Below are 20039 nucleotides of genomic sequence, written 5' to 3' on the forward strand. Positions count from 1 at the left end.
TAACGGTGCAGGCATCAGTAGAGCGATCCCTGTGTTGTCAGGGGGCTACAACTAACAGGGTACATGGCAGCCCCACCACGGACTGGCTACCGTGCTGGATTTTAGGTGACACGTAGTCCATGGTCGTCGTCTCCGCAAAAAGCAACACTACACAGTGCACAGTGAAAATTGCATCCATGAACACATCCTCACCCAAGAGATGGAGAACGAGCGGGACGGCAATGCGACGACGAGAAAGCGGGCTAGAGGTCTTAATGCACAATGGACAAAATGCACCGTGTAAGGCACCCTTCCCCAGTCGGCTCGCTCTTCGGAAGAATTTTGAGATATGGAGGTCAAACCCGACAGGGGACCATCACATAAGGCCGAAACTTTTGAGACTCCTTTCAGTCGCCTCTTACGACAGGCAGGAATACCGTGGGCCTATTCTAACCCCTGAACCCGCAGGGGAGACACGAACAGTGACTGTGCGCCAGCAGCCCCGCAGAAATTCTGCACATTCAAGGGTATGAAAAAAGGCATTGGTGCGCTGTCTGCTAAAGACCTGGAGAAAATGATTACAAATTCAAAACGACAGGTTCTTTTGAAGTGCAGTGTGGCAGAGGGAAGAAAGCAGTTTATCCGACGTCTGTTGAAGAGGATTCGAGCCATGGTGTGAAAACCTGCAGTGTACAGGGAATTTTCCGAATGTTGGAAATGCCTGTGAGCATGGTGCATAACATCCTATGTAATATCCTGAATTGCTATCCATACAAAATCACCCATGTTCAGGAGTTGCTTCTTCCTGCTGACCTGCCAGCATGACAAATGTTCACTCTGCAATGTCTTGCTTGCATGTCAGTGGACAATGACTGGCCATGGAATATTCTGTGACCGGACGAAGCCCATTTCCATCTCCAAGGACTTGCCAATACACATAATTGTAGAATTTGGGCAATGTAAAATCCACATGCACAACAATTGGTACCACTTCGTTCTGCAATGGTGACTGTGTGTAAGCTGAAGGCATCGTTTATGGTATGTCATGCCAACCCTTTAACAGCATGGACAGGATCATTTTTATGCATGATGGTGCTCCTCCACACACTATACAGCTAGTGAACTGGCTGCTGCAGACACATTTCTGGAACTATAGAATTATCAGCTGTCATTTCTCCACAGCCTGGCTGTCCAGATCAGCTGATCTTAAACCATGGGGCTTCTGGCTGTGGAGTGATTTGAAAGATATTGTGTTCAGAGCTCCAATTACAAATGCAGATGAACTGAAGGCACACATTGTGTAAAACATTCTGAACATGACCCCCAAGAAATTCTGATCTGTTGTGGAACCCACTATTCCTTGATTTCAACTTGTGGCAGAAAACGGTAAACAGTATATAGAACATATCTTGCGCCAGTCTCACAACAATTAGAAATCAATGTCATCTTGCTTTTTATATGGTTCTTGGCCCCAGGACAATTAAAAACCAATGTTGTTTTGCTTTTTATACTGTGTTTCGCCTCAGAACAATTAAAAATCAATTTTTACCATCCCGTGTGTTATGACCTTGCTGTGACAGATGGGCTTACCTAATTAACAGTACCACAACTGTTGACTGCTGAACTTGTGCAGTCATGCGCACTGAACAGCATGGATGGTGTAATATGCAATTTAAAGCACAGCCATAGTATTCCCGATTCATCATCTGTCATTTGTAGCCGACCCCATTTAAATTAAGACGCTTACAGCACCATATACTGGTAAAATTTTCATCGTCCCCCTACCAACAATATGGTGTTCAAATTTGACGTCATTCTGAGCAGTGGTTCTTTGTCTACAGTGTTTTAAAACCGGAACTTTAAGTGTGGACATCACGTACGTATAGACTGGTACTTATATAGATCCAATTCATGCAGTTAGCACAGTATTTTACACCCCAAAATAATACTGTGGTGCCTTTCTCGAAAAATTATATAAAAAAGAGAGAACTACTCACATGGTGTGTGTTTTGTGTGAAAAAGCTGTCTCAAAAGGCAATTTTATCAACTATAAAATGATATTGCCTCGAATTGCAATAGTGGTGATTAAGAATGTTTATGGATTACAAAAAGAAAGGATTTTGATACTCATGTTAGCTACAAATATGTGATATACGTGTGACAGTAATACTGAATTTATCTGCCTCTCTGAATGTACCATTTGCCATGAATCAGATGGAGAATGACTTGCACACAGAGCAGGCAGTTAAACAGTTTAGTATCCATACTCCAATATGATGATCATGTGCCTGTTGCAGCTTCTTTCTACACAGACATAATGTATTTATACTGTAATAAAATAAGGAGCCCGGCTTCACTTTTCATGCTAATTAATTTCTATTTTATGCTTAAAGGATTCAATTAATTCACTAGGATAGGTGCCAGACTGGTTACCACAAGCCAATTTAAGCATTCTACAGTGCGCGCACAAATCTGAAACACATATTAGGAAATGAACATGGAGATATGGGATATCAAGCAATGAAATATCAATATACACAAGTACTTACATATTAAATTGCTGATAATGAGCATCAGTAAATGACAAAAACCTTAATAATTGGTGATTGACTAACAAAAAATAAATATATACCCTCTGCTCAAGGAGCAAGCTTCTCTCAGGGCATTTACCCTACGCAACACTAAAGGTGCAGTCTGTAGAATTACAAGTTTTGGTATATAATGGTACAAAGCTCAAGAAAAGCAGAGGATAGCTTCCAAGACTAGGTTGATGGCGAGCTGGCAAAAACTGGCACTGTAGATTGCCATCTGGCGAATAGCCAGAGACCCAGCATGGCAACCAGTATAGTCTATATATGACTGCACCCTCAGATTATGGATCATCAAAATGGGATGATCTGCAATACTCTCAGCAATACTGCACGGATCAGGCAGTAGTGACAGGCAATGCCAAAGCTACCATTTTCAAGCAGCAGCAGATAGAGGGGCATCTTGACCTTTCTGATGCTGCAACTGAACAGCACTGTTTCACAAGGTGTTCTCTTGTCCTTGCACTTCATTTCCCACAGCTTACTCTCGCTGATCAGTCCACCACACATTCTGCATCCAATGAGGTGTAACATTACAAACTTGCGAGTTCCAGTAAATCTTCTTGGTGTCCATTTCTCCATCAGACAAAAAATCCTTCAGAAATATGTTGCAATCAGAATTTTTGTGTAAACAACCACATGCTTCTGTCACTGGAAAGTCTCTTCTATGAAGGATAGATTCCTACTGACTTGTTATTTTCTAGTGGCACCTTTGGTGTAGTTGCTCTGCTCTTCTGTCACAATCATTCTCCAAGGACTGACTGGATGGCCTGGAGCATTGGTGGGCAACCAGCGGCTCGTTGCCAGATCCGGCCCTCAATTGGTTTGCATGTATGCGGTTATGTGTGCACACACATGCATGTGCGTGTGCTCTATATACCTAAGAAAAACATGTAGAATTTTATCATGGCCGTGCTCCCATCAGTGAAGAATTTTGGGAAGATGGACCATAATCGTTTTTCTAAAAAAGTACCAATACTATGGGCAACACAGTTCAAGAGAACTGGCACGTGAATTACATTGAAACAGACACACCCTATGGCATACGAATACTGCAGTATGTTCAATTTTGCATGAGCATTTGACTGTAACAAATATCTGTTCTGGTGGATTCTCCACAATTCAAACAAAACTCAAGAACAGACTCGTATCAGTTTAGTATAAGCAAATGCTCAAAAAATACTATCTAGGAAAAGCAAAAGCCGTGTGTGTCATAACAGAAAACAGAACTTTGATATGTCTGTCTGTCAGCTGGAACCTACGCAACAGATAACTCTTTGGGGCATACGAACAAAAAACAACAAGGGGCTTTGTTCACAAAGTACTTCCAAGAAAATGATCGCTTGTTTCCTTGGTTATAACAGACATGTTGCAGCCAATGAAAGATCAAAACACTAGTTAATGCTGAACTGTACACAATTCTTTTGCAACTAGTACTGATGAAACTAGGAAAGACTACTGAAAACATATCATCATTCTTCATAGTAACAATGCCAGCTGTAGCTCAGAATTGATTATTTAACAAAGAAAAACACTGAATTAATGTCTCACTGCCCATACTCACATGATTTATCATGTAACATTTTTTTTTTAATTCCCTTTATGTAAAACAAAACAAAAAGTTGCTTCAAGGAAATTACCAAAACTGTTTAGAATCCATAAAGAGCAGAATACTTTGAAAAACAATAAAATGATTTGTTTTTATAGGTGGCCTATTCGTCGGTATTGTCATTAGGAAACCATTCAATGCAGCAATAATCATAAGAATACCTTCTTTAAAGACTGTCTGGCTCTTTCAGACGTAGTAAGGACTGCTGTACAATTTTTGGGTGTCGTAGTATGACCTGTATTTGCTTTTGATAATACGTCAAACGGTTTGCATTGCAAAAGCTGAAACACTGATGAAGTAATTTTAAATTTTGCAGTGTAAAGTGTGTGTGTTAAGCACTGCTAGGTAACAATCTGAAGCATACAAAATGTTACAGTTCAATATGTACTACAAGTGTAATTAAGAGCATTATTTGTACTGGATGGTTTGTTGGAAATTTAATTTTTCTTAAATATTCACAAATAAAAGTAAAATACATGTATTGGAACCTGTAAGCCATTATGTACTAAACATATTAGCTCTATTGTTTAAATAATGTGGGATCTAGCCCATTTATATCATTACAAAGATGGATACTGATGATGACAACATAAGCAGTGGTGGTTCTAATGACATTAAAGAGGGATCACTTGTTAGCAACTCTTTCATGCTTGTACTAGTAATTAAAGAGTCAGGACAGTTTACAAAGATAATTAATTTTTTTTCCTTACTGTTTTTCATGCGAAGACTGAATTTAATAATAAGTTGTATGCCACACACATTGCAATAGTTGCATTGCTTTGGCTTCAGTCTTTTGCCTGTGACTGCTGTGGAAGTTGACTAGACTGATTTATCTAAAGCAAAAATAGAGTGAGCATAAGACAAATAATACATTGAACTGAAATTCTGCTTTCATCATACAAAATAGTTAGTTTGGATGAATGTATGAAGTGCTTCTGGAGACTTAGGGAGAAGTTATTGTTTTGGAACACTTCAACTTAGTTTTTTAAACAAGAAATAAAGGAACAGGATGAGATGGATGAAGACATGTGAAAGATGCACATCCTAAATTGAGAATGGCTGATGTATCATGTACCAGTTTTAATGCCTTAAAAACTTTGTGCATGTTTTACTCAGTCATTGTACATGGCTTTGAATCTTAGTGTCTTGTGATGTTCTGGGCATTTTGCTTTATTTTCTAGCATGCGGGAGAATTACAAATGTCAGTGCAAAAGAAAACTCGGAACCTCAAAGTGAATTACAAGTCACTCTTGATAAGGTCATGAAAGTCTCCGAACATTTACATCTGATTAGAAATAACACCTGTGCATTTGTAACTCTGATTTCTTTAGGGACCTAATTATTCATTCCATCGTGTCCTAAGCATGGACAAATGACCTAGTTTAGTGCTAAAGTGGGGTCATTTCTACTTTTGACATCATATTTGACATTACTGCCATCATTCATGGGTTTAATGAAAAATTAGTGGATGGCACACAGTCAAGGAATCGTTCCCAATCAAGATCAGTATGCTGGTGGAAAACTACTGAGAAAATGTGTCACAGTATTAAGTAATTCAAACACTTTACAAAGGGATCATCACTGTTTGCCAAATGTGAGATCAGAAACAAAGTTTGCAGGGTTTGGTTATGAGTTTTCGGTGTTATACAATTTCAGTCTCATTTCAGGTAAAAACAGGCAGAACCAAACATTCCTGCCAACGACAATAATATTAATCATTAATGATTCCTACCAATGGCAAGACTGTTACTGTCAATCTGAAACGAAATTAGTATCACAAGAAACAGATATTTTAAAACCCAGTTTGTCAATCTGAAAATTTAAGAATGATTAGATTCTGATCCATTATTGTGATACTAAGAAATGCATCCTAGAGCAATACGCAATCTAGTCAACTGATCAAAAGTTAATGTCAAAGTCCGAGAAACTGTGAAAGGGTCTCAACTACCATGATTCACACATTGATTTGTAACTTACTTCTCTCACCAACATTAATCACTGTGAAACTGAAAGAGTAAAATTTCTCTGTGATGATTTTTCACACTGAGAAGTGGATTAGAGGGCAAGTCAGTGCACTGAAAAAGTGTGTTTGTCATTTGGGAATACTTCTCTCTCTTTGACCATGCTCTTTCATTGGCAAAATGAATTCAGACACAAAAGAAATTCTCTTGCAGATGATAGTTCTCAGGTATTTACACAATAGTTAATCTCAAAGACATTTTAAATTCTGTTTATGTTTTTCTCATATGGCTTTGTACTTCAAAAGTGTAGTTTACCTTCTAACTTGTGCTTTCTTGGGACTTTCTTAGGCCTATACCTGTAATGTGATGTAACTAAAAAAGTTCAGTCTATGGTAGCTGTCAACTGCCTGCAAAAATCTAACAGCATACTTCACTGGAAGATTCAGCTTTCCCTTTATATCAGAGAATAATGATCCACTGTTGTCTGGCATACTTCCTATGGTCCACCCTGTTCATCACAGAACCAAGTAGAAAGTCACAAAAGAGGTAGACAAGACATCAGTAATATTTTGAACACAAAGTCACGTGGAAACAAGTTCTACATTGATCCAATTATTCTGAATCAAGTTCCTAGGAATCATTACATTTAAAGACCAGAATACAAAGTTCCCACTGATGTTTGTTACCTGCCAATAACCATTTGGTGGCAAGGCAACAACCTAAAAATGTTTCAACTTTGTACAGTAAAAAATTGGACTTTTTAAATTGTTTAACATAATTGGTTTGAGTGTGCTGTGTCCTCCTGCCAGTGTGTGCGAGTGTGAGTGCGCCAAGTGTAGTGTAGTCACACCTGTGTACTTAAATCACTTGGCAACTGTATCAGCATGGGCCAGCCACAAAAGGCCACCTGTAGGAAGCATGCACACAGCACGATCTCCACTGTACAGTCTACCAATGACTTGCGCCTATATATATGCACAGAGTAGTGCTGACTCACCCTCTCTATGTTCATTATGTAGTACTGCTCACATCAGTTGTTCTCCGTATCACTTGTGTTGCACCTTTTATACGGTTCTTGTCTTGGTACGTGTGGAGTCATGATAGGCTTATTTCTATTATTGTTCAGAGATTTTTGAATAAAGCCATATTTGTGTTACTTGGATCAGTTTCGTGTATTACTTGGTTACTACATAACTGGTGATGAGTTTGCAACAGTTACCGCATGTGCAGTCTTTAAGTACAGTTTGTCACGTTTAATCATTATGGATGCCGTGCTGCCGGCCCTGACTGAATAGCTTATTTAGGTAGTGACCACTATGTTAGCTTCCATTAACACACAGGGTACCACTCCACCGATCCATACACCATTTTTCCTCCATATGATCTTCCAGTTGAGGATTGGGAAGCTTGTGAAAAAAGATTTGGGAAGCATTTTTTGGCTTTTGGTGTGAAAGACTCGAATTTGTGCAAAGCCTTATTCCTCTCATAGATTACACCTAACGTGTATCAATTACTGTGTTAGCTTGCCCCTTCATAAGAATCGACAGCTCTTTCTTTTGATCAAATGTGCAGTTTATTGTCCAACTACCATCGTAAACGAATGCATGTCATAGCGGCACAAGTTGAATTCTACAATGCCACAAGAAACCAAACCAGTCATACGGAGTAGCTGAACTTAATGGCGTTAGCCGTAAGTGTCAGTTTTTACTGATGCTCATAATGACTCTTATGCAGACACTATGGTGTGTGACAATGATCTGTTTAGCTCTGAACAAGCAAGTACATCAGAAGGCTTTACTCTGTGGAAACCACCCTTTGGCAGAAGTTTTGCAAATAGCATAATCTTTTGACAATTCCCGCGCAGCGGGTGACCAAATTGAACCATGGGGCGACATGGTGGTTATGTCACAATATGTGCCCAGTAGGACGACAGATAGCTTGCACAAGGAGGTGGCAGGGGTGGTGGTAAAATGTGGACCCAGAGCTTAGCAGACCAAGACTGGCCCAAGCACCTGCGACCGCCACAGAGCCAGCATCAGCGTTCTCTGTTTCTGTCTTGCCCTTACTATTGTGTCCTGCACGAACATTTGGCTTGGCCTGAGCACTGGGCTACTTGTAATGCTTGCCAGAAGAAAGGCCGCATCGCCTCCACGTGTCATACACCAAAGGTTGCTCAGGATATGAATATTGATGTAAACTGTGTGACTACAATGGCTGTGACTTCTACCCAGTTGTCTATCACGTTGTGTGTTTTTCGCCAAGTGCTCCGGTTGCAAGTCAACATTACAGAATACTCAAACCTATGTGAGTTTAGGCTGACAGCCGCTTAACACCTGTCAGGCAGAAGCTGTTCAGTCATAACAAAAGAACATTGTGCTGTTGAGACAATTTACATATCTGCCGCTTACAAGTCAGTGATTCGTTCTATTACATTTTTTGTGGCTGCTGATGCTGGTGTTGAGAACTTTTTCAGGATGGATGTATTTCAGGCATTTGGATTTTTCATCTTATGTCTGATCAGGTACCGTGTTCTCAATTGGAAACACTGTGTGAGGAGTTTCTGGACTTCTTTGGGAGGTATAGGTTGTGCTAAGAATTTTTCTGTTCCTATTTATTTGAAATCCCTGTCTTGGCCCCATTTTTGTTGTGTGCGTCCTATTCCTGTCACCTTGAAAGATCAACTGAAAGCAGAATTGGACAGACTTCAATCTCCAGGGGAGGAGTAATCTGTTATGGCTAGTCCACAGGTTGTAGTCCAGAACTCGTCAGGGAAACTTCGCCTCTGTGGCGACTTCAGTATTACCGTCAATTTGCAGTCGATCGTGGATAGGTATCCTCTTCCATGCCAGAGAAACTGTTGGCAAAAATATCAGGTGGCCAGTAATTCTCTAAAATTGATCTGTCTGAAGCATATCTGCAGGTCCCTATGAACGAAGAGTCTCAGTAAGTTCTGGTTTTCAATGCCACTTTTGGTCTCTATCAATATTTGCGCCTTCCTGTTGGTGTGGCTAGTGGTCCTGCTATTTTCCAACAATTTTTAGAGCAACTGACTATGCCTGTCCCAGGTTGCATTAACTGTTTGGATGACACTATCATGAGCTCCTCCATGGCCCATCACCTGAAAAATTTGCACATTTTGTTTTCTGTCTTACATTCTGCAGGCTTATAATGTAACTTCACAAAATCTCAGTTTTTTCAACCTTCTATTGTTTATTTGGTGTTTGAGGTCTCCTGGGATGGGGTTTGCCCTCTGCCAGACCACATTCTGCTGTTACATCTATGCCTCGCCCCTTGTCCACAAAGGAGTTTCATGCCTTCCTAGGGTAGATAGCCTACTACCATAAATTCCTGCCACACCTAGCAGCCATATTGGCCCACCCAATGAATGCCTTATTATACAAGAACGTACCTTTTTGCTCGAGCCCAGACTGTGAACAAGCTTTTCAAATGCGGAATTTGAAACTACTCTCAGCCCCTTGTTTAGCTACATTCACTCTGGACCAGCACATAGTTTTGGCTATGGACACCTCACAGTAAGACCTCAGCACAGTCCTAGCACACCAATATGCCAACAGCTCTGAATGACCTGTTGCTTGCACCTCTAAATCTTTCACTACAGTCCAGCAGCATTACTCTTACGTGGAAAAAAAAGAGGTCCTTGCCAGAGTCTATGCTCTCCAGATTTTTTTTTTTTTTTTACGCAGCTCCAAGTTTCAGTTTATGAATGACCATAAACCATTGGTTTCCTTTTTTAACTCTCACACTTCCTTGCCTGACAAGCCAGCACACTGCCTCATTACATTTAAAAAATCTATTTTTGACCTATTGTAGGGAAGCAGCCTACTCACGCTGTAGTAAATTCACATCAGTCTTTCCATTGTGTGCCAGCCAGTCCACTGTAACTAGCTCCGACGTCATAAATGTTGCGCAATACTTTTAAAAATCAAGCAAATAACCTAAAACGTTTCTAGCATGTCAGGAGTAATACTAAATTAATATGTGTTGAATATCAGTTCGATAACTTTAACCATTCTCTAAATTTGGACGTTTTTCTGTAAAAATCATTGGTGCAACAGAAAAGAGCTAGAGACTTAAAAATTTATATTTAGATTCCTTTTTCATAATAATTTAATAGAAACAGTACTTTGGATTTCACAAATTAAAATTTTAGGGGAAATTCATGATTTTCTGGTTTTTGTCTTAAAAATTAAGGAAGCAAGATAGATTAAGTAGGCTAATAAATAAGGCTAGGATGTTTAAGTTTAAGTAGAATGGAGATCCGCTATAATCATAAATATGTGAGAAGTTTCAACTGAATAACTATAAAACTATAGTGATAGCGTATCTCCAAAGGGCAAGTTCAGAGCTCGTCTACTGTGTGTAGTGTAATTAAATTAATTCTCTCGCCTGAAATATTTAACTTAGCCACGTCAAACTTTTATTATGATTACTTACCTGTGTGCTGAATGCACATTTAAATTGAGAGCTTCATCAGCCATCAGCAAAAGAAGCTATGATTTATTAAATAACTTAAAGTGGTGCATTACTATCCCAGTGGTTAGTCGGGGGAGCCGATTTGTTCAGGCGTTCCCTTAGCCGTCCGCACCGCGGCTTTATACATAAGAACGCTGTGAGAGAGAGGAAGCAAGGCCCCAGTTCTCTCCAGACGCTGAATAGCACACCACCTGTGTCGGGAGTCGCGTCGCGTCGGTATCATTGCTATAAACAGCCTCGGATGCCGTATTAAGTTACTCGGGATATGCGTAATCATGAAATCATTTCTGAGTGAAGTGTTAATTCTGGGATGACTTTAATGATATATCTTCAGTTTGTGTATGTCGTATTTTCACGTGCCGTCGCGGGACAGACATTCTACCATTATTTAGCGTGGCGTTTGATGAACATTATCATCAAATTATGGCGAGCATTCACTTAACCATTTAATTTGGACAGTTATAGTTGCATCAGCGCATTAGACTCTGAACTGCTCTGTTAGTCAGATTGTGTGGATGCTGTTTTTTTCATCTGTGACTTTCAGAAAATAGAGAACATTTTTTTTTCACGATCGTTTATGATTATGAATCCCAGGCAATTTCCTAATTCCTCAGAGCTTTAAGCTGTAGCTCTAAGTGTATTTCTCAGATGAAGTGGGCACTAGGAATTCTAATTACAGGCTTCATGTTTTGCTAATCACTTTCTGGTTGCCAATATTGTAATTAGAGAGCCAGTGTTGAGAATGGCAAAAGACAGCATAAATAATAGGAACATTTATATAACAATTAATTCCACTCGCCGCTCCACATATGGTTAAAACGGCAAGGAATGCATCTTTTCTACATTACAAACCAAACATTTCAAATAGCAACATAAATTCCACCCGCCGCCCCACATATGGTGCATCGGCCGGGAAAAGTTTCTACATTCTACAAAATTTTATATAAACAACAAAATCCACCGCCGCCCCACAAATGGTTAATCGGCCGTGAAGTGTTTCTACATTCAAACATTTATACAACAGTAAATTTTCTACCAGCCGCCCCACATATGGTGCATCGGCCGGGAAATGTTTCTACATTCTACAAAATTTTATATAAACAACAAAATCCACCACCGCCCCACAAATGGTTAATCGGCCGTGAAGTGTTTCTACATTCAAACATTTATACAACAATAAATTTTCTACCAGCCGCCCCACACTATGTCTGAACATGGTAATGTGGATGCCTTGTCCCACCTATCTGTGGGTCCTCATCTTGACTTTGATTGTGAAGAATTACTTTGCTTTCATCTTGATATTGAAATGCAGGCTGTGGTGAAGGCGTTCCCAATTACAAGCTCGTGCATATTAGCTGTCATTGCCACATACCAAGTTCTCTGACAGGTAGTTCGGTTTGTTCAATACGGATGGCCAGATAAACTGCCAGGTCGGTCTTAGGATCCCCTGCACAAATATTTTTCCTACTGGATTGCATCTCAGTCTTTGACGGTGTTTTGCTGTTGTCCACGGAAGCTCTCTCTCCCTGAGTAGTCATTCCCACCATGTTATGGCACGTGGTTCTACGCCTTCACCATCAGGGCCATTGGGGAGTTTCGTGCACTAAACTGTTAGCTAGGAGACATGTTTTTTAGCTAGGGATTAATGGCGAAACTGTCCATTTTGTTGTGGCTTGTGAATAATGTGCCCTACAACAGGCGGCTCCCAGAGTGTCTCTGCCCCCTGGCCTGATCCACACCAGCCATGGGAATGCATTCATATAGACTCTGCAAGTCCCTTCTTGAATTCCTATTGGTTCTTGGTTGTGGATGCACATTTTGCCAGTTTTCTTACATCCTCCAGTACACGTCGATGTCAGCTGAGGTCACAATTCACATGATTTTGAGGGTCTTTTTCTACTGATGGGTCGCCTTGTACCTTAAGTTTCCAATAATGGGTCCCAATCGATTTCTCACACCTTTCAGCTGTTATGTTCCCGTCATGGCATCCGTCATGTTATGGCTCTGCCATTCCACACTCAATCAAATGGCGAGGCGGAATGACTAGTGCATCCGTTCAAGTACCAAATGAAAAAGTTCCCTGTGGATTCTTCAGCAGACAACACTCTTCTCCGTTTTCTGGGCACCTATCACTTCACACCTATGGGGGAGTGGAGCCTGGGTGACATGCTTCACAGCCGGCAGCCATGCACAGTCCTCACCTTCTGTGGGCTGCACTGCACCTGCCGCAGTTGGGTTCATCTGGCCGCTTAGTGCTGGGATTGCCAGTGTGGACATGAGGTTTTGATTGCCAGTCCAAGTGGATACCGGTCACTGTTTTCTGGACTGGAGATAAAGTCTTTGTGATACCTGTAAGGCCGATAGGCTGGCGATGCACCACTCTGATCAGTTATGCCCCCGCTCTCCGCCAGAGGCTACCAGTTCATGGCTAAGGCTCCCGTTGCTGCAGCCTGTCCTGCCACCTCCACCTCGAGCCTGTCATCATCTGCTGCAGAGCCAACCCCGTCTCACTGGCAGCCTCACTCACATGCGGCACCCTGGGGTTCCAGCTCTCGAGTTCCGGGCACAGACCCATCTCTGGCCTTGGGTCTGCTGTCGCAGCCTGCTGTTCTGATTGGGCTGCCTCCACCAGCCCCCTCACCATCATCGCTTCAGCCATTATCACCAGTGGGTCCATCTCCATCTCTTCTGCAACGGGACCTGCCTGCTGAGGATGATGCAGATATGGCGATGGTACCATAACCCTGTCATCCCATGTGTGCCCACCGCCTTCAGGGTGCCTGCATCTTGGCGCATTCTGGCCCTACGTCCGATGCCCACCGCGTGCTTCATCCCAACACCACCGTCAGCACCGGCTGCTGCTGCTCCGGATGCAATGGATGCGTCCCTAGTCAGGCTGCTGGAGTCTCATCCATTGCCTGTGCAAACCTTTTCGCACAAGGGAGAGGCGTGCTGTATCCTGCTATTGTGTGTATGTGTGTGAGTGCGCTGAATGTAGTGTCACCACGTGTGTGTGTGTGTGTGTGTGTGTGTGTGTGTGTGTGTGTGTGTGTGCTTAAATCAACAGCCAACTCTGTGAGGGCCGGCCACTAGAAGCCACCTGCAGGAAGCATTCACATGGCACGATCTCCGCCGCACCATTTATCCGTGACGCATGCCTATATATGCGTGGAGCAGCACTGACTCACCCTCACTATGTTCTTCTAGTTTGTACTGCTCACAACAGTTGTTCTGTTTATCACTTATGTCGTATCTTCTATACGGTTCTTTAGTCTCATTTCGTGTGGAGTCACGAGAGGCTTATTTCTATTGTTGAATAAGGCCATATTTGTGTTACTTGTATTGGTTTTGTGTATTACTTGTTTACTACAGGGTACTTTGTGTAAATGACCTCTACAGGAAGCTGATCATCAGCCAGTTCTCCCTCTTTTCTGGCTTCCTTTTCCACATATGATAAATTTTAGCAAAATGAATCTAAATAAAATTATTTTATCTATATATCACCTATCAGCATGTATATTCTTCAAGCTATTTGACCAGTCACTGCTCCTTCAAAAATGTTTTTTTACTGTGAATTACGTTCTCATTCAGAAAACTATCCAATTAGTGTTTAAAAAAGACGAAGTAGCAAAAGTAAATACAAAGAGAAATCAAAAGAAAATTGGCTGAATTACTATGACAGATCATTAGGTTGCGTTTAATTCAGAAATTAAAATTCTCTTTGTAAATATGGACCAATTTTCTTTTGAGAGATATGTCAGAGAAAGGAGTGCAATGCAAATTTACTGATTAAATCTCCCTACTTCCAAGTTCTGTAATTGATGAAATATTACATTCAATCCTATAATTGTTTAGAGGAACTGGTGAAATAAAAAAAAAAAAAAACATGAAAAAGCTCATGAAATAAACTGTAAGAATATGTGAAACAAGAGATGACAATAGAATAAACAAGCAGCAGTAATAAAAACCAAGTAAAGGTGATGGAGATAAGAAGAGCAAAAGATACAAACGCAACTCTTAAAATTTGCAGGTGATGCTATAGACTGAGACTGCTGCCTACTAAACATAAATAAGTCAATAATTTACAATCACAGATCTCAACATTAAAAATTAAAGTTGTAAATTTTCTTTCTTGGCAGCTCTAGGACAATCTCTGCAAATGATTTGGCCAAAGTTTTCAGCGTACTCACTTTTACAAGGAATGTCACTGAAATATTTACTTTCTGAAAACTTTTGAATTACAATGAATCTCGCCATGCTTACCACTTCAGACGCATCACAAGGCAAACTCTCAGAATAAAAGTCACTCTCACTACCACTCGAACTGTCATTCAGCCCACACTGAAGGAGATCTGCAACAGGAAAGTACTTTTCAACTGATACTGTGCGCTTCATTTGCATAAGATATACTCTGAACAACCAGTTTAATACATTTGAAAACACATTGTGCAACAGATTGCTTAAATATAATAACCATATATCTTGGAAATACTTCTCATTAAATTATAGCCTTTAGTTCTTCCAGACGTGATAGAATCAGGAAACGCAACAGCAATTTTTACTGAAAATTCAGTTTCTGGCTACAACAACATAGCTATACCAAGTTAATAACTAAAACAGAACTAACTTATTAAACAAGCAAAAATGATATAGACTACATTTATTCGAATAGCACAGCATTTCTTTTTGTATGTTAAATCAAGTTTTTGCTCTCACTAATATTTCCATTATCTCTTTCTTTGCTAATTAACTTGACAATTATCAAATAGTGTTGTAAATGCTATCAAGTAACCTAAGAATGCAGTGACACATTGAAAAAATGGGAACAAAAGTCCTTAATGCAACCTATAAATTTCTTATATCTTTTAAACCTATTTTCCATTGTATGTGAAACCTTGGAAGGTAATGAAATCAATACTTGGTCAAAAGTTATGACAAAGCAGAGTGTACACAGGTAAAGGCACTTGCATTTATAAGTAGCTTGCTAATCCACATCCAGCCATGCTAATTCAGGTATTTCCATGACTGCCCTAAATGTATTATTGTGCATGCTGAGATGGTTCATTTGAAAGGGAGACAGCTAAATTCCTTCATAGTTGCTGTACCTGAGCTGCTGCTTCAGTTCTAAAGACCATGTCAACAACAGAATATTAACAGAGCAAACGTGGTAAACCTGAAAGATGATGATATATTTTTCAAAGGTTTCTGTGAGCCAAATGCACCCTAAATTCCAATTACAGTTTAAAGAAATTAGATAAAACTTAAATATGAATGGCTGGATGGGGATCTGAACTCCATTCCTTCTCCCAAATGCAAGTCCAGTGTCTTGACCACAGCACCACCTACCCGAAATAAAATTTCTTGGATGTGTCATTCATGGTGTAAAATCTGGCAATGAAAATTTCCTTTCTGTTAAGTATGAACAGTCACTGAGAGGCAGAAAGAAAAAGCCAATAAAAGTGATAAACACCATGCAATACCTGAAAGTAAGGAAAGTACTAACAGTGAGTTATTCAGGGATTTACTTAACATTCATTTGTGAGCATAAGCCCCGATTTGAGAAAACTGTATCACTTTCAACAATAAGATCTGACATGCAAGTGCCACAATAATGTGAGATGTTTAAAAGTTCTGTTAGAAGATCACTGTGGAAGCAGAGATATAACTACTCTGGAAAACAAATTCTCAGTTACTTACAGCATTGATGCCTAAGTGATAAAATCATCAGCTACAAAGAAATAGAGAAATTCACCTTAAAATTAAGAATTTATGCAGTCTATCAATCAATGACCAAAGAAAATACATTTACTTAATTGACATATTGACAAATAGTCTGTAGCTGATTACTATATAGAGGTGATGAACATAATGAAATGGTAATTCCCATTATCTGATCATAAATTTCTCCACTATTACACTGTATGAGTGCAATTTCAATCTGGTTATATAATTTGATAATTTACATAGTTTTTTTTTTGAACAGGTCTATTTCAATGTGTTTTATTGATACAACTGAAATAGATTGTACAGGTTGTTATGGCACATCAGCATAAATAACTCTTACAATTGTGATACCTCAATCTGTACAAACAGAATAATGATGAGTATTGTAAATGTATATTTGTTATTACGGATAATTAAATAAGTAATCACTTACCTAGAGATGTTATTTTATTGTGCTATCAGTACAGTAAAATGTGTGTGTCTCAACTTTAGTACAGGGTTTTACTGTTCACAAATTCTGGCCAACAGAAGTGTGCACATAATAAACACAGGGACGGTCAAAAGAATATGACAAGATCACTGCTTTTCACAACATACAACATACTTCAGCACAAAAATTCAACACGGATACAATTTGTTTTGTTATTATTATTGTTGTTGCTTCAAGCTGCTGCTCTATGGCTTTTCCTTTCGTAACTGTTTCTGTATCATACAAATAACAGTAACACAAAGATAGTGCATGACTTCATGAATAATTCATATATTGGGGTTTCTGTAATATCTCCTTACCAACTGCAGATATTTTTAAAGGATGTTACTGTAGGTTCACACTGGTCTGAATACAAATCCATGTCTTGAGGTATTTCCAAGAAAGGGGAATAAAAAAGAACTTTCACCCACTCTCAACCCTGTGCACATGTGCAAAGTTTATTAAAGCTCAGACACTGCTAAAATAGCTAGATATACAATCTTAGTTAAAACCACATTTGCTCTCTCTCATTTTCATTAATCCCTACCTGCAAAAAATGATTAATGTAATAGGAAGGCTAAAATAGTAACACAGAGATGTGCAGCAGACCAATTACTTACACAAAAGACATGGTTGAACCTCTCTAGTGTTCTAGGGAATGAACTGGACATTACACAATCTTAACATTTGTAGTAACTTTCTCATACTGTCAGGTAAATAGATTGCATACCTCTGCCTCTAGAATGAACATAAACCACAGTCAGCTAATGTTGTGTACATCACACACTGATGCACTCCTCTCACTTGGACCAAAAAGCCATGCATCATCAAAATATGACCTATGTGTAGACATGTGACAAGTATGTCACCTCATCTGTGTGACTGGAAAGAGGTTCATTATGGCCATGTCAGTGATTTTACTAGCCATAGCTTATTATCATCATTTCCAGTCAATCTTTCTCCCACCCAAGACTCCTTACCTCAAAAGTGAAGGGAAAAACACACTGAACCAAATGATTATCACATGCCTCTTTGGATAGCACATCTGTTAAAACATTTCCCTGGATTGTCATGTGCCCTGGTACCCAGCAACATGACAGGTCATCCCCAACCTTTGTTGGCAGTGAAGGTATAGTCCTGGAATTCTAAATTACTTCATCTGTTAGCTACAAGCATTGTAGAGATTGAAGAGGAGGTTTTTTTTTTTTTTTAAGTTGGAGCAGATGGAAAACTATTTAGCATGAATACATCTAATCTGCTCCAGTGTCCTCAAAATTGTGTGTAGCTCTGAATTAAATACAGAACATTCATTTGGTAGAGTTATCTAGAGGACACAATCAGGGACAACCATAGAACAGCCAAGAGACCCCAGCACATACTCACTTGTGAATACAGGTATACAGTTTCATTGCTTATTTAAAATTTTGTAGCATCTTGAATTAAAACATATGCCATATTACAGCCTCTCCTTTACATCACAAAATTAAAATTACAGGAAGAACACAGAATAAATATATGTAGGACACTTTGGAGTTGCCCTAGAATAGTTTTTCTTACAAGTACTTATGATGATGATGATGATGATGATGATGATGATGATGATATTTGGTTCGTGGAATGCTCAAATGCGAGAGTATCAGTGCCTGTACAAATTCCCAATATTTTCACTGTCCAGTCTCGCCACTTCCACAAGTAATGACGAAAATGATGAGTGCAGCACAAACACCCAGTCTCAAGATGGAGAAAATCCCTGTTCTTACAAGTACTCTCATGCATCAATTCTATGTCAAAAAAAATATTCTTATACAATACAGAGCTGCCTGCACAGCAACCCTGTAATATAGCCAAATCCAGCAGGATCAGGTTTCTGACAGCAGAGTGATACCTCCTCAACCTGTACTGAGAGGAGTATAAGGAGATTCCTTGTATTTAGCTCCCAAAATAAGCAAGGTGTGACCATATATTCCAAGGAATTTCCCAGGCAACCCATTACAGTAACTGTACTGATGCATGTTTGGTTCTTTCATGGCTTGAGAAATGAGTGGTAATTACAGGGAGCACACTGTAATCCTTTGTCCCACATGAATGTCAATAGCTGCTTGGATGCCTGTAACCAGAGGGATAGTAGAAAAGTGGTATGTGTTATTTACAAACACAGCCACCCCACCTTCGGCTATTCCCCATAAAGGTGACCCTAACAGTGGAAGGTACAGCCCCACAGGAGCATTAGTGACTTTGGTGTTCACTCAATTCATTTCAATTCAATTTATTGCCATGAATTTTAGACATATTATCTGGAAACTCTAAACAGGTGATACACATTCAATAAACCTAGTGACATAAAATATTTATTATGTATACAGTAACAAGTTATGTTAACAGAACCACTGAAAATATAATGTAGTAATAAAACAGAACACTGAAAATAAGAATTAAAAAACACATAAAATGAAAGGAATTAACCCAAGTTCCAAGTGAGCAACTTCCAGCTTATAGTATGTGATTTCCTGCTGGCAGCCTCAGAATAATTCAAGGTTTGCCAACTAACACACTGTACATACTTCTAAACCTAACATTGCTACACTATTCCACAACACACACCCTGGTATGCGGATGTCTCCACAATCTCAAATTCAATGCATACCTGTTTGGGTAGCGATAGCATTCATCCCCCCCCGCCCCTCCTCCGTCTCTCTCTCTCTATCTCTCTCTCTCTGCGTGCGCGTGTGTGTGTGTGTGTGTGTGTGTGTGTGTGTGTGTGTGTGTGTGTGTGTCTTAATTAAATTTATGTGTGCCTATCATAGTTATAATGGAAGATGTCTTAATGTCTTATTTGATATTCAGAGTGTCCACCTGATCTCAAAGACAACGTTAAGCATTTGTCTTTTACATATTCTATGTGCAATCATATTAACTTAGTCCACAAGTTTTGGTCACTTGGTCATTTACAATTATTTGTAAATCACAGTCTAATTATGTGCAGTCTCTCTTCATCTGAAAATGGGTGCAACTGAATAAGACATGATCAGCAGAATCTTCCTCACCATATTCAAAGATTAGAGTATTACCACATCCCCCTCAAAGCAAATGTTGAGGATATGGACTGTGACCTGTTGCAGGTGCACCATACCTCAGGTAGGGCAATGTCACGCACTTTGAGCTGTTCCTGATGCTTCGGAACATGCTGTAAACCTGTCGTGTAGTGCTTCTAGGGT

At 39.7% G+C, this 20039-nt stretch overlaps 1 protein-coding gene across 1 annotated transcript in view; it reads right to left on the reverse strand.

The window, feature by feature from the left end:
* The window catches only part of LOC126236768 (putative ATP-dependent RNA helicase TDRD12), a 487486-nt gene that overhangs the window by 376739 nt on the left and 90708 nt on the right, over positions 1-20039 (reverse strand). The window contains exon 5 of the mRNA XM_049946337.1: positions 14895-14983. Within this exon, the coding sequence (XP_049802294.1) occupies positions 14895-14983 (89 nt within the window). The remainder of the gene's footprint in view (positions 1-14894; positions 14984-20039) is intronic.

The sequence above is a fragment of the Schistocerca nitens genome, chromosome 2 (assembly GCF_023898315.1).
Source record: "Schistocerca nitens isolate TAMUIC-IGC-003100 chromosome 2, iqSchNite1.1, whole genome shotgun sequence".
NCBI lineage: Eukaryota > Metazoa > Arthropoda > Insecta > Orthoptera > Acrididae > Schistocerca > Schistocerca nitens.